At 41.1% G+C, this 14,670-nt stretch overlaps 1 protein-coding gene across 31 annotated transcripts in view; it reads left to right on the top strand.

The window, feature by feature from the left end:
- The window catches only part of RIMS2 (regulating synaptic membrane exocytosis 2), a 575,734-nt gene that overhangs the window by 445,077 nt on the left and 115,987 nt on the right, over positions 1–14,670 (top strand). For 9 of the 31 annotated variants that reach the window (XM_075549379.1, XM_075549378.1, XM_075549380.1 and 6 more), the window contains one exon: positions 14,392–14,564. The exons of the other annotated variants lie outside the window; for them this stretch is intronic. In XM_075549379.1, the coding sequence (XP_075405494.1) occupies positions 14,392–14,564 (173 nt within the window). The remainder of the gene's footprint in view (positions 1–14,391; positions 14,565–14,670) is intronic. 31 annotated transcript variants of the gene reach the window in all.

Raw genomic sequence — 14,670 nt, 5'->3', positions numbered from 1 at the left:
GAGTGACGTTAGGCAAATTAAGTCTCTGCAGATTATCATTCAGTAGGACTATTCTATGTCATAGGATGGTGGTGAGGATTACATAAGATGCTACTTATAAATGGTGGAGCATCTAGTAAAATGTCTAAGAACGAATTAGATGATATTACTATAGTAGCAAAAGCAAGTGTAGTCATAGGTACCAGAATTGAATAAGAAACTGAAAATAAATGGTGAAGGAATACAAAAGGGTTTCAAAAAGTTTGTGGAAAAATTATGTGATCATTTCATTAGATTTTTCCACAAACTCTTTGAACCTCCCTCATCATTGAGCTAATGAAATACTTTTGGAGTAGCACAAATATAATTCAGTGATATTTTAGACTCAGAGTTATAGTAGCCAGTCATTCAAGCTGCAGATATCTCAATGGAAAATTCAAATTTTGGGAGAAAGAATTTATGGATCTTGATATGGTAATATACAAATAATATGATGCAAAATTACAAACAAGATAACTGAAATTAAATTATTCTAATAAGGTTGATGTTGACTGTAACTGGCCCTGGATGAAATGATTGACTGGTATGCATATTATCATGGATCTGAAAACTCAAAGACTATTTTTAAAAATTCAAATTTTAAATGTCAATCCAATAGCCCTGTACATATTTATTGGACAGTACATAGAAACACATCCCTTTGGAGAGGATGTCGAAGTGAGGAGATTACAATTGAAAGCAGTTATTGAAATAAAATGCTAAAAGTTGAGTTGTCAGTAGCTTGTAACAAGACAGTTCTTTGCAAGGCAAGGTCAGAGCATAGGCCTGTTTGCAAGAGCCGCCGCAGCACCAGTTCTCAAGGCACCAAAGAGAACCTGGTCCCCATGTAAGACAGACAACATCGTGCCAGTGTTACAGGGAAGGGTCCACGGAATAGAGAATCCAGGGGAATTCTCTTAGCAGTCATACCAGTGGTACCTCAGTCTAGTCTGCCATTTCCTCATGTCACAGGATAGGATGACCCATAGAAAGTAATACATCCCCACTGTTGCGTGAACATGGTGGGGACCAGGGGGAGGGTATTCCGGTCTCAAAACGCCCCTGCTAGATGTGGCCAACCATGACCCGACAGATGGCCAGCAAGACGCCTCATGCTTTTGAACCACGACTGAGATCATCTACTTACAGAGTCCACTCTAAGCCCTGAAGAATCATGCCTGCCACTTATAGACAGCAGAGCAAACGCATGTAGCTGTACATGAATTCCACAAAGAAATACACCATTTTCCTTAGAAAACTAAGCTTCTAGTTTGCATCTTCAAAATTACCAATTAATTTCCAGATCACCCTGCTGTTGTCATATATAGCTTCATGTTCTAAAGCGAAATCCCCAGAGAAACATCTATAAATCAGTGGAACTGCATGCATAAGAACATAGGTGAGGGGGAAGGGGGAACAGGAATTACACTTTACACTCTCTAGAAGCATATTTATTACCAAGTTTAGCCTTCAAGGCTCTGAGCAAGTGTGCTGCGCCCTCCGGACTGCTGTCATCTTTTACTTTCTCTAGCTCATCTCCTGCAGCTAAAGAAATAAGAAAGATGCCTTCTTACCAAGTCTTGCACACTTTAGATTGCTTCCTGAAACTGAACCAGGCCTCCCCCTTCTAGATCGACTGCCATCCCTGCGAACCTCTAAACCCTTACTAGTTACCTGCTGTGTATTGTTTTTTCATCCCCTTTTGGTTATTTTTATACTGATTTAAGTATGGTTTTGAAGGAAAATTAACCTAGAATTCAAATAATATGGATTATTTAACTAAGGAGTCAGAGCAGCAATATACATTATGGCCCTAGAAATGGAAGAGGTTGTTGGTGACAATCTTATCAAGACCCAAACTCCAGGCCTACCTACAAAATGACAATTGGCTGATTCTGAAAGCGTTTCCCTCCAAAGTTCCATCTCCTATCATTTTCTTTTCATTAATGTTTATGAGGGTAGATTTCTATTTTTTACTATATGAAGCATCCCCATAAGTTAGAACCAGTATTAACTTGGCTGTTCATCATTAAAGTACTCAGTTTGAAAGGAACTGAAGACACTTGTCTGCATGTCCACAACCATTTCTGTAGACTTGCTGTACTTCAGAAAAGGGTGTGCTTGATAGCTTCAAGCCTTTAGCAGCATCATTTCTTGTGTTGGTGTGCACTGAATTTTCACAACTACCTCAGCAGCCACATTCCCCAGTAGATCTGCTGAAGTCATAGAAAGGGATGGGTATTTTTTGTTCATCCCTCTTCAGTGTCTATTTAGTCACCACGATGAAATACATATAATAAAGTAATGAAAAAAGATGAGTAATAACAGAAATGTGGACCTGAAACCATACTGTTTCTCAATATATTTAACCTCTGTTGAAAACGACCTGTGTGATCTTGGGCAAGTTACATAACATCCCTGTGTCTTGCTTTCTCATTCTGCAAGGTGGTGCTAATAATAGTACCTGGCTCGTAGGATATTTTTCACAATTAAGTCTACTTATATGGTCTTAGAATGAAGATGGACACATACTAGGACAATCAATAAATGATAGGTGTGATGATGGTGGTGGTGGTGGTGGTGGTGGTGGTGGTAATAGAACAGAAGGGTAGGGGGGAAATCCGTGCTTCCTACAGATAGATTTTATTTCCACCAAAAGTCCTTGGAGGTCACATGTGTATTGGTTTGCATCAATAATCGACTAGAGATAGGTCAGGATATCTCTGAAGGATAATATGAAAAATGGGTATTGGGGTGGGGAGATGGAAACAGTTTTTAACATAGAACTATCATAGTTCTCAAAGCCTAAATCAGGGGTCCTCAAACTTTTTAAACAGGGGCCCAGTTCACTGTCTCTCAGACCCGTTGGCGGGCCAGACTATAGTTTAAAATAAAACTATAAACAAATTCCTATGCACACTGCACATACCTTATTTTGAAGTAAAAAACCAAATGGGGCAAAAACACCCGGTGGGCCGGATAAATGTAGTTTGAGGACGCCTGGCGAGGCCCACAGGAAGGAAGAAGCTTTCTTTATAAGATCAGGCTGGACATCTGCAATGAAAAAGAAAGGAACTATAATGAACTGTGTAAGCATTTCTTTTCGACTCCAGCTACATATGATGTAATAAGATCGAGTAAGAACATATCTAAGGACAAGCTACTGGGGTCTGGAGGTGCAGTTTAAACTGTTGAATACAGAGTTGATGATCTGAAATGTGAGCCCCACATAACTTACTGTTTTTCAAATGTAGAAATAAGTAAAATGTCAGGTCTGTGAAAACATACACAGTATCCTATCTATAGTGAAACAACGGGGACACTTTTTAACCTTATAAAATACATATATCTGCCTGTAATATGTGACAGGATATTTACTTATTATATTTTATATTAATTATGCACTGCTTGAGAATGAGGACCACCTCAAGTTCCGCTCTGAGTTCTCCAGTGCCTTATCCTCTCACTGTTGCCCTAGGCATGACAAGCACGCTGCGATTGGTTGTTTTTGTTTGTTTTAATGAATGGACATCCATGCTGAGAAGGGCCGGCTGAGACTGTTTGGGGGTAAAGTTCTTGGAGGAGGTGAAGTTTAATTACTTTGTGCCTGTGCAATAAAGGGAAGATGTAATCATCAAGGATAAATATTTCTTCACAAGGAAGTTATCTCGTGGACCCAAAAGCCACTTTTCTAATGGGACCTGTGATGATTGCTTTTTTTGTGTAAAATTAGTCACGTGGAGAAGCATACTGGGAAAAATTGGGACATGCGGGTTCTAGTTTTGATTCTACCTAGTTGGGTGAATAACACTTTCGATAGCTTGTCTTGTGATTCTCCATACACTAACATCCCTCGCTCCCCACCCCCACCATTGACAAACTGTGGGAAAGTAAATGAAATGATAAAGGACTACTCAAATGTATGGCATTTGGAGGCCACAGTTAAAAGTCACTATGCTATTAACACCTAGATTTTAGGCAGTTTGGCCCTTAGCTAAGAAAAGTATTTAATTTACATCCTCGTCTGTAAAATCTGATTCAAACTAGACTTTCTCTCTATCACCTCCTTTATTCCTAATGCTACTTCATTCATTGATTCAGTAGACACTGATAAGGGTCAGACTATCTACTAAAAAGATTTTCACAAATGATTGAATCAACATATTTTTATTAATTGTGGAATATATTTCATAAGAGAAAAGGAACATTTGGCTAGTGATAACTTCATGAGGTAGAAACTATGTGGCACAGGAAATGCACAGTAATGGTAGTCATCTTTATGATTTATGATAGCATGTGGGGTACAAAACAACAAAAAAATAAAGCCTACGGTCAAACTCTATTTTGATGGGTGAGTTAAAATCCACTAGCTCAATGCAGCCCTCTAAACAGAGAACATGCCCAAGATTCCGACTGGTCAGCTCTTCTTAAGTCATGTCTTGACTTAGCATACTGACCATAAGGCTAATGGCCTCGAAGTTTTCCTCTTACCAGATTTTGGTTACTTCACAGCTTACCATGAGAAATCACCCAAACTGTAAAGCTTCCAGTCTGTTCCTGTTTTGTTTGACTGGCCATGGAAGGCCTGGTTCAAAGCCCGTACTCAAGGGCAAGTGGGAGTTGTCAGTAAGTGGGATATTTGTAGCCAGGGGACTGCCTGTACTAGAATGAGGTGGAATCCACAGCTGCTTAAATTTCTTCAGTCCAATTGGTTAGTTAGTGTCTTTGATCAGTAGCGACTGTGCATCATATAAAGCATACATTGAACCTGTAAGGCAGATTTCGAACCCATTCTGGAGATGGAGACAGGCACAAACAATTCATAGTGCCTTGCTCTGCATGGCATGACGACTATGTGCTGCATGAGTTTGGTACAAGTACCATAGTAGTTGGCAGCGAAAAGAGCCCGCACTGGGCCCAGAAGAAAAGCCTCGAGCGCTGCTTCCTTAAGCTGCAGACCAGAAGATGGTGTCCCACGAGTTACACATAGGATTGCCGTGAGCTGCAAGATCGGCAACTAACAACCGTAGGTGGGAGATGTGTTAACTCTAAACCCTTTGGTTGCTATGACACACTGCCTCTATTGTCAAATTTAGATCACTGAATTATGATGTTCATCATAGGAAAATGCTTTTTTACCTTGAGGTCAGACAATACCTTTCCTCTGGTACAGACCAGGAAGAGTGGTCAGATTTGCAGTCAGCTGGTCCAAACCTGGTAAGATTATAAATAAGGGATTTTTGTTTCGCAGACAGACAACAAGGAGTCCAAACAGTAGCCCAACGTTGGTACTACTGCTTAAGTAGCCACACAGCCTCTAATTCTCTGCCCCTTGATTCTGACAAAAAAACTTTGTGACAGCCAGTGTCCCAGACTAGCTACAGCACTTTAAACTGCAGCTTAAAGTCCAATCAAAAAGAGGAGGGAAAGGCATATAATGGGGCCATACGTGTCCTCCGGTTATCATCAGGAAAGTAATAGCACTCCCAAATAGACTCCTATTTACGTATCAGAGGCCAGACTCATATCAAATGGTCACCTTAGCTACAAAGAGCATGACAAATAGTTGTTTAGTTTTGTTAAACTTCATTGTTGAGTCAGTTGTGACTCATGGGGACCCATGTGCACCAGAGTCAAACTGTGCTCAATGGATATTTTAATGGCTAACTTCTCAAAAGGAGCCCCAGTGGCATAGTGAGTTATATTTGGGGCTTTTAACCTCAAGGTCAGTGGTTCAAACCCACCTGCTATTCCACAGAGAAAAATGAGGCCTTTTGCTCCCATAAACATTGATAGCCTCTGAAACCCACAGGGACAGTTTTACTCTTTCCTATTGGGTTGGAATCAGCCCGATGACAGCGAGTTGATTTGAGTTAGTTTTTCTAAAGTTGATCAGCAATCATTTTTTCCAAAGTGCCTCTAAGTGAACTTGAATTTCCAACTTCTGGGTTAGCAACTAATCCCATGAACTGTGTGTACTTCTAGGGACTTCATTTGGATCAATAAATAAATCTTGGTTCTTTTAGTAAAAAAAATAAGGAAAAAGAATGCTGCATAAGCATTTAGAATCCACTGCCACAAGGAATAGGTGTGAGATGTTAGAATAACACCACCCACATACAAAGGATTCATTCATAATCCCCAAACAGCTAAATTGCAGCGTGCTATTTGGTTCCATGAAGTAACTCCTAGTCATGTCTTCACTGATGAGATATGTAGTATATTGAATGATGAGTGAAAGGCAACACAGTGCTGTTGAATTATATGCAGTACACATATAATTTAAAATCATTGCTCCTTTGATATCAAAGCTCTTCTCTGGATCCAGGAGGTTCACTGCACAAGAACCTCAAGTCCAGCGGATGCACTCATTCCTGCCCCCTGGTATTGAGAGACTTCCTCTTGCTTCTCAGAGGGCTCCCTTTAGATAGAGCAAGACGACACTCCAAGGAACCCTGTTTGCAGGTGAATCCTATCAGTATTTTCCCCACCTGCTTAGCAGACCCTGGCAGGGATAGGTTGTTTGATGTGAGTTAGAGACTGACTAGAAGAAGCATATTAATAATTCACTGTTCCTGGAAATCCTGTAAATTAGGACATTTGTCCTCAGAGAATGGTTCCCTATTCTCTGATACATCTCTGCCCGTGCTCACCTAAGAAAATGTTTAAGTGACTTGAGTTTGAGTCAGCTACTAATTAAGGATATTGTGCTCCAGTCAGTTCTGATCGTAGTGGTAAAACTCGGTCTATGCATTTTGGTAAATTAGACCTTTGTTGAGTTCCTATTACATACCTGCTGCTGATCTAGACAATAAAACTATTAAAGTAAGACGATGTCATTCGCCTCAAGCATTTACAATCCAGCAAGGGTAAACAGAGGCAAAGGTATTCACCCTGTGATCTCATGCGATAAAAGTCATGAATGCAGTCGCTTAGGAACAGCTGGGAGGGGAGGCAGTAATTACGTCTGCTGGAAGGCCATGTGGAAGACGTCATGGAGGTGGCATCTAAATTGAACCTTGGAGGATGACTAGATGTTTAGCTTCTGGAAAGGAGGTCAAGGCAGGGCTCTCCTCCGCTGCCGGCCCCTCCTCCTGACTCTCACAAAGGCCATCTCTGAAGGTTTCAGATTCACATGCATTATTTAGAAAGGCCTCTGTCACTGGCGATTATGTCATCATTCTCTCCCAAGGTTGGTTACTATGCCAGCCTGAAGATGCCAGGAGAACACTCAGGGCCTCAAGTCTCCAAGGAAAGTTTTAGCTTCTTGACTTCTTTCCAGACAGACTATGATAATCCTCAAGCTTCTACTTACCCACAAATTGCTTCCCCCTCAACCCTGTAGCTGCTGGAAATCTCTCATCCTGGGAGTCCGTTTCAATTTATCTGCAAAGCATCCTTGTGTGGAAGGCTGAGTCTTAAATAAGCCCCCACATTCCTGTGGCCTTACCCCAACATCGTCTTCCCAAGTTCAGGTCATTATCATAGGGTCGCCTCTAGGGGTCCTATCTAAACGTCATGCTTCCTACTCACATTGTTTCGAACAGAGCAATCTTCAGATCAGCCACTAATCAGAACCTTGGCTGAGACAGAGGAGAACATCTTCTGGCATTACCTCCTCAAACGCAGAGTGTCTGCACTTGTGGTGTTCGTGGAGGGAAGGGGCCTGTCTTTGAAGTTTGGCCTGAAGGAGACACAGGCAGGGGAACCTGAGAGCCCCTTCTCGCCCCTTGAGGATTTGCGCACTGTGGGGTGTCAGGATCCTTGTTCCCCACCTCCCTCAGCCCGAGAAGCCTGGCTCGCATTGCAGCACCCCTTTCTCTTCCAGGATGATGTTTCCCACAAATTGTATTCCTATCTTTCAGTCCCTCGTTGCGCTTCTTTGTGGAAAGGAAAACATAAATGGGCCTTCAGAGGTTTCTTGATGGCATAAGACTTATTTTTCTTCTTTAAAATTGGGTATTGTGGTAGTGTAGTGGCTACACCTCAGGCTGTTACCCTCAAGATCCCCTAGTTCAGTGATTCTCAACCTTCCTCATGCCGCCACCCTTTCATACAGTTCCTCAGGTGGTGACCCCCAACTGTAAATTATTTTCGTTGCTGCTTCATCACTGTAATGTTGCTACTACGATGAATCGGTGACCCCTGTGATAGGGTCATTCGACTCCCAAAGGGGTCGCGACCCACAGGTTGAGAACCACTGCTCTGTTCGAAACCACCAGGCATTCCTTGGGAGAAAGCTGGTGCTTTCTACTCCCTTGAAGAAGTAGCCTCGCAGACTCCCAGGGGCGGTTCTACCCTGCCCTATGGGGTTGCTATGAGTTGGCAGTGAATGGACGGCAGTAAATTTTGTGAGTTACTGACAATTACTATAACTAGGGTTAGACACTGCTCATTGCAGCTCTCTGGTGAGATTTATTAAAAGGAAGACAAGCAATGTTTAATGGGACTCTCCTAATCCCCCCTCCATCTTCTCTCTGAGAAGCTCATGTACAACGTTCAAACAACCAGTTGCTGAGATGCTACAGAGAAATTAAAACAGGAGTCAAAATCTAACCTAATAACTTAAAGTGAAAGTTATGCAGAAAAATGAAAATTCTCTATATGAAATTCACCTTATTTTGATTCCCTTGTATCCAAGTCTAGAATTAATAATAGTGCCTCCACAGAGTTGTGCAGAGGACCTTGTTAGGCCCACTGATGTAAGACACAAAGCGAGCACATTAACACGAGCTTTCCCAGGCCACTTGGGAACTCTTTAGAATCTAGAATATCCTGAAGGATAGTCATTTCCTGTAATTTTTCTGGCTTGTGATCTGCTTAATACTAATGTACAAAACATTAAAATGTTGGTGGGAAAAGCATTTTCACTCTCGTCCAAGATTTTAATGATTCCCAGCTAGAGTACATTTTTCACCTGAGATCATGGAGTCCTATGCAAGGAATCCTCTCTGTTTTGTTCCATTAAAGAGGGTAATGAGCACATTACTCATTGTTCATCTTGCACACAGGTTCCCAAACTTATTTGGCCTACAGCCTCCTTTTCAGAAAAAACAAAACACCCAACTCTGAACCTACCCCTCCATCCGACCACACCAGAAAAAAAACTTTCTTGAGGAGCCATGGTGGCCTAGTGGGTTACAGATTGGGCTGCTAACCACCAGCCAGAGAAAGATGCAGCTTTCTACTCTCATAAAAAGTTACAGTCTCCAAAACTCATAGGGACAATTCTACCCTGTCCTGCAGTGTTGCTGTGAGTTCACATGTTTTCTAGCCCATAATGCAGGAAAAAGTATAGGTGTCTGTTATTTCAGCCTCCGGGATTGTCTCAGCCCTGTCCCAAGGGTGCAGTGTCTCCGACTTTGAGAAACAATTATCTATGCACTATAAACTAATTGCATGGTAATTAGTATAAAGTGACCATTTAAAAGTAAATGAGATTATTTATTCATAGTCCTTGCTCTTTGCCTTGGCATCATAAAAATTCAGCTGCCTCTCTATCACTTACAAGTATAATGTATCTAAAGCTGCAAGGCCATTGCTATCAAGTCTGTTTTGGCTGACAGTGACCCCGGAGGACAGAACAGAACTGCCGCAGAAAGCTGGCAATTTTGTTCTCTTTACGGGAGCAAACTGCCACGTCTTTCCAACCTCCAGTCTTTCAGTTAGCAGCTGAGTGTGTAATCACAGCACCACTGGGGATCCTGGTTTACTCTTGTCAGAGCAAAACTACATTGGACTATCTTAAAGGTAGAACGCAGTATTAGGTCATGTATGGCTTCCGTGAATGACGGTGACATGTTAAATGAAAATTGTGTTCTTCTCAAGTTTTAGTTATAATCATCTTTTTGCACCTTTCTCACTGTCTGAAGGCCTCCCTCTGTGTATCAGGTGTTTATTTGTAGTGGAAGCCTGAGCTACCTCCCCAAGGGCACAGGTCCAGTTGCTGAGAGGTCAATGGGGAGAAAAGCATTTTGGAACAAGCCTTGAGGGCTTACCAGGACCATGCCCACCTGAGCTTTTTGCTAATTTCCGATCCTTGTTTTATATAAATGATTCCTTTCAGTGACTTCAGTGAGCTTCTGCCTTGGCCACTGAGACCGAGCAGCAATGGTGTTTGGAGGTGTTTTGAGTAGGTTTGAATTATATTGCATATGTTTCCCTTAGTCATTTCACATAAACACCTTGAAAGGAGGTATTACTTCACCTGGTAAGAAGGTTAAGCCTTCAAGAAATTTAGGCTGTTACTCTTCGGTGCAAAATGAGGAAACTGTTGAGCTGACCCTCAGGATTTTATATTCTAACGGAGGGTTTGAGAAACATAAATGCATAACACAGACCTCTTATAACAAAAGGTAGCATGGATGAGTTACATAAAATATCTAAAGCCGCAGTATGAGGAATCTGAGGAGCCCTGGTGGCACTGCGAGCTAGCCGCTGGGCCACTCATGGAAAAACCATGGTTCGAATCCACCAGAGAAAGCCACCGCCAAAGGATGAGACTAACTGCTCCCCAGCAGACCCCGTCTCAGAACCCCAAGGAGTGAGTCCACTCTGCCACACAGGCTCAGTGTGATTCGCTCAATACCAGTAGGTTTGGTTAGTATTGAGATAGGTGGGAATCCTCTTCTCTTCAATTCTGGATTTCTAAAATTTTATCTCAGCTCAGTAAGTCCTCTGGGGGATTCCAGCAAAGGATACCGCCAATGCACACCACGGCCATGCGTATTTTAAAAACTAAAGAGAGTCGTCAGTTTTAGGCTAGCCTGTGTGCAACTATAAATCATCGCGGAAGAATAAAAGTCATGGTGGCTACAGGACAAAGGGCAGAGCACATAATTCAGAATCCTACTTATTGAGACACAAGCTAGTAATGGTAAAGTAGCAGAACAGAGGAAACAGAGAGACCTCTAAGGATGGATTGACACAGCGGCTGCCATAGCGGCCCCAGTGTAACAGCAGCCGTGAAGATGGCACCCGACAGGGCACTGCTTCCTTCTGTCCTACCTAGCGTCACTGTGGGTTGTAACTGACTGGACAGCACCCAACAGCAGTTAAGTAATAGGACTCAGAGATGAAGGCACAGCAAAGTGGAGAAAAACCACCAGGGAGGCGTATGGCATCCACAAGTACAAGTCAGTTTTGGAGATTAGAATATGGTCCCAGAGATTACTAAAAATGAGGCATACGCACTCAGCCAAGAAGTTCCGCATGCATTTCCTGCTGAGATAAAGCTGTTTCTTACCTGCAGTTGAGAGTCTGTCGTTCTCCCTAAGGTAATACAGTATGGGTGAACCTGGCCAGATGGGGAGGCAAAACCTGAGGATTGTGCTTACAGTCAGTACTAGAATTTGGTCTAATATTTTAAATTGCTAAATAATTATATATTTTTTAGACAAATACCTTTAGAAAAAATATTTTTTATTATACTTTAGTGCAATCTTTTTATTTATGGTGCTTCTACCTAGTAGTTCTTTAGGTAAAGATCATACTGGAATTGCTAGTAAGCAAGCTATTGCCTCATCATCATCATCATCATCTGTCATTTATTATACACTTGCTATGTGTCCACTATTGTGCTAAGTGTCTTATCGTATTTAACCCTTACATCATCCTAGGAGATGGGTGCCGTTTTTAGCCACAGTTTAACCAATAAATCACGGGGATTTAGAGAAACTAACTGGCTCAAGATCACAAGCTTAATCATTTATTTATGTACCAGGATTCAGACATTTTATGCAGTTCCACTCCAAGGCAAGTGCTTGTAATTATTGCCTCTAGGGCAGTGCTCCTAACCTTCCCAATGCCGCGACCCTTTAATACAATTCCTCAAGTTGTGGTGACCATAGCATTTTCATTGCTACTTCATAACTGTAATTTTTGCTACTGTTAAGAATCAGGCGACCCCTGGAAAGGGTTGTTCGACCCACCAAAGGGGTCACGGCCCACAGGTTGAGAACCGCTGCCCTCCGGCCTAGCAAGGAGGCCTGGTGGTGCATTGTGTTAAGTGATGGGCTGCTGCGCAAGCTGAGCCGCTCGCCCTCACCGGCTGCTCCACTTACAGCCTCAAGAACCCCTACGGCGGCCTGCTCCTCCTGCAGTGGTGCTTTCAGTCAGACCTGACTCAACTGCCATGGCTTTGACTGCACCATAAAGTAAATATCTATGGCTGTTCATTTGATTATAGATGTAATAACAGACCATGAACAAGCGTAAAGAAAAGACATACACCACCTATACTTTTTTATTGGAATTATAAATAAAATCTCTCCGATATAGCATATGGTCTACTGAAATAACCAGGTAGCTTAGAAAAATTTCCTACAACTTTGGTTTTTCCATATAAGTGAAATTCCCTAAAAATATATAGCTAATAGACTTTGCTCTGTGTCTTGATTTGAGGTCAAATTTTCTTTTAATATATTTAGTTTAATAAATTTACGTTTGTTGTAAACCTGTTACTGGCACTGTGGGTTCACTGTTGGACTGCTAACTGCAAGGCCCACAGTTCAAACCCACCCACTGTCCCCTGGGAGAAAGATGGCTGCTTGTGCTTTTAAAGAGTTATAGTCTTGGAAGCCCTATATTGAATTCAACTTGATCGGGTTTTAGTTATGTATTTGTAGGTAATTAAAACAGACGATGTCAGATGAACCTATTAAATGCCATTATAGGCAGTGGCAGAAGATATTCTTGCTTGGTGTAAATTGCTTTGGGTATTTTAAAATGAAATTAGTTCAGAGAAAGAAACACATTAAATTTTCTTCCAAATAAGTCCACTATAATTAAGTAATTTTCCTTCTAAAAAAAAAAACCAACATGACCACACTGTTTAAGCAGACATTACCTGGAAAAAGACAAATGTATTTGTTTTCATTTTGATAATTTTCAAATTTTATCCAACAATGTTAAAGTGGATTATAAGTACGCCTGACTTAATTTGAATATGGATTTCTAGATTAATAAGTTTGCTTATTAAAACTTTAGGGAAACCAGAATAATCTATTTTTCTTTTGAAGTAAAGGGTATTAACTGATTTAAACGTATGTAGTTGGATATTGGAGGATCCTGGGGCTGGGGGCAGAGATTATTTGAATCCAGTCTATTGTTTCTGCCACACCCTGTTGACATTCAGCTCATCTGGGCCACTTCATTTATGTCAGCTAATATTTTCAGTCGATGGTTGCTTAAGGGGACCGATTCATAGATAATGATTCTTCAAATTATAGTAAATGGCTTATATAAGATAATTTTTTAAAGCTTTGTGAAACTTGTCAGTGCCTATGATGAGAAAATTCTCCATTGAAAATTTAATTAGCTAGGGGTGCTTTGGCACTGTTGAAATGCATATGAAGGAAATATGGAAGTTACTTTCTTAACTCATTAATAACCACATTTGATACCTTCTACCCATTGGGTATTCATCATTATAGCACAGATACGTTTCCCTTGTATTCTTTCTAATGTTCAAAATAACACTGCAAGGAAGGCATTCTTCTTATTGCCTTGTAAACAGGCTTTTCAATGTCAATTTGCTCAGACTTACACAGAATTTTGCTCCAACCTAGGTGTTCTAGATCTCAGAGTGCACACTTTTTACATCCCAACATGCTGACTCCCAGCAAGTTATCTGGCTTTATCAAAAATAAAATAGTATCATGGCCATTAGTTTCTTCCTTAAGTAGGTCATTAACTTAAAGTATTTATAATGGTTTTCAATTTACCAGAATATTCGAACACCCTGATTGTGCCAGATAACAGTCTTAATTATTTTAATTACAGGAGGTTTGATCTATTGTAAACAATAACATTTTTTCCTAGTATTTCTAGGGTTCATCAAAATTCCAGCAACCATTTAAAATGAATTGTTTGTCTTTTCCTCTTGGCATTCCTAAAAGAGTGAGTGTTTTAATCATTAGATTTTGCATTGTCTGCAGGTTTGCAGTGAAGCCTAATGGACGGAAGAGAAACTTTGATGGGTTTGATAAGTTGCGATGGCATCTCTCTCACGCTGCTCTCCCTGTGTTGTTCAGAAATAAGGTTTTCTACTTTCTAGTAGCCAACTAAATGCTTATTTCCCAGATTCCACCTCAAAGCTCTTTCCGGAGGCCATCGCTGTTTTGAAACTATTTTAATGGCCTTCATTGGGGTGTGGTGAAAATGTTCTAATTGCCTTTGCTAAAAACCAGGGTTTCCTATAAATTGAATTTTTCTTTTAGGATAATTGCCATTCGCTTTTGATTTATATGCAACTGAGTGGGGTTTTGCAGTATCCTCAGTGGACGATTAAAGTGCTGAAATTGGAGAAAGCTAATAGCTGCCGTGTGTGGTCATACTGACAACATGTGCATATTTGTCCATCTGTGTTAACAGTATCGATCAGGATGGGATCCTCATAGAGGGGCAGATAATATTTCCACTAAATCTTCGGACAGTGATGTAAGTGATATATCTGCGGTTTCCAGGACTAGTAGTGCTTCTCGTTTCAGCAGCACAAGCTACATGTCTGTCCAATCAGAGCGGCCCAGAGGAAACAAGAAAATCAGGTGAGTGTGGGGAATTTTGCTGTAAACTCCTACAAAAATTTTAGATGGTTCTTAGTTTTTCTTTTGTATAAACTTTAAATCCTTTTTTTCCTAAAAGGCTAAGAGA

The sequence above is a fragment of the Tenrec ecaudatus genome, chromosome 5 (assembly GCF_050624435.1).
Source record: "Tenrec ecaudatus isolate mTenEca1 chromosome 5, mTenEca1.hap1, whole genome shotgun sequence".
Classification (NCBI taxonomy): domain Eukaryota; kingdom Metazoa; phylum Chordata; class Mammalia; order Afrosoricida; family Tenrecidae; genus Tenrec; species Tenrec ecaudatus.
This window is presented reverse-complemented; position numbering and strand designations above follow the sequence as displayed.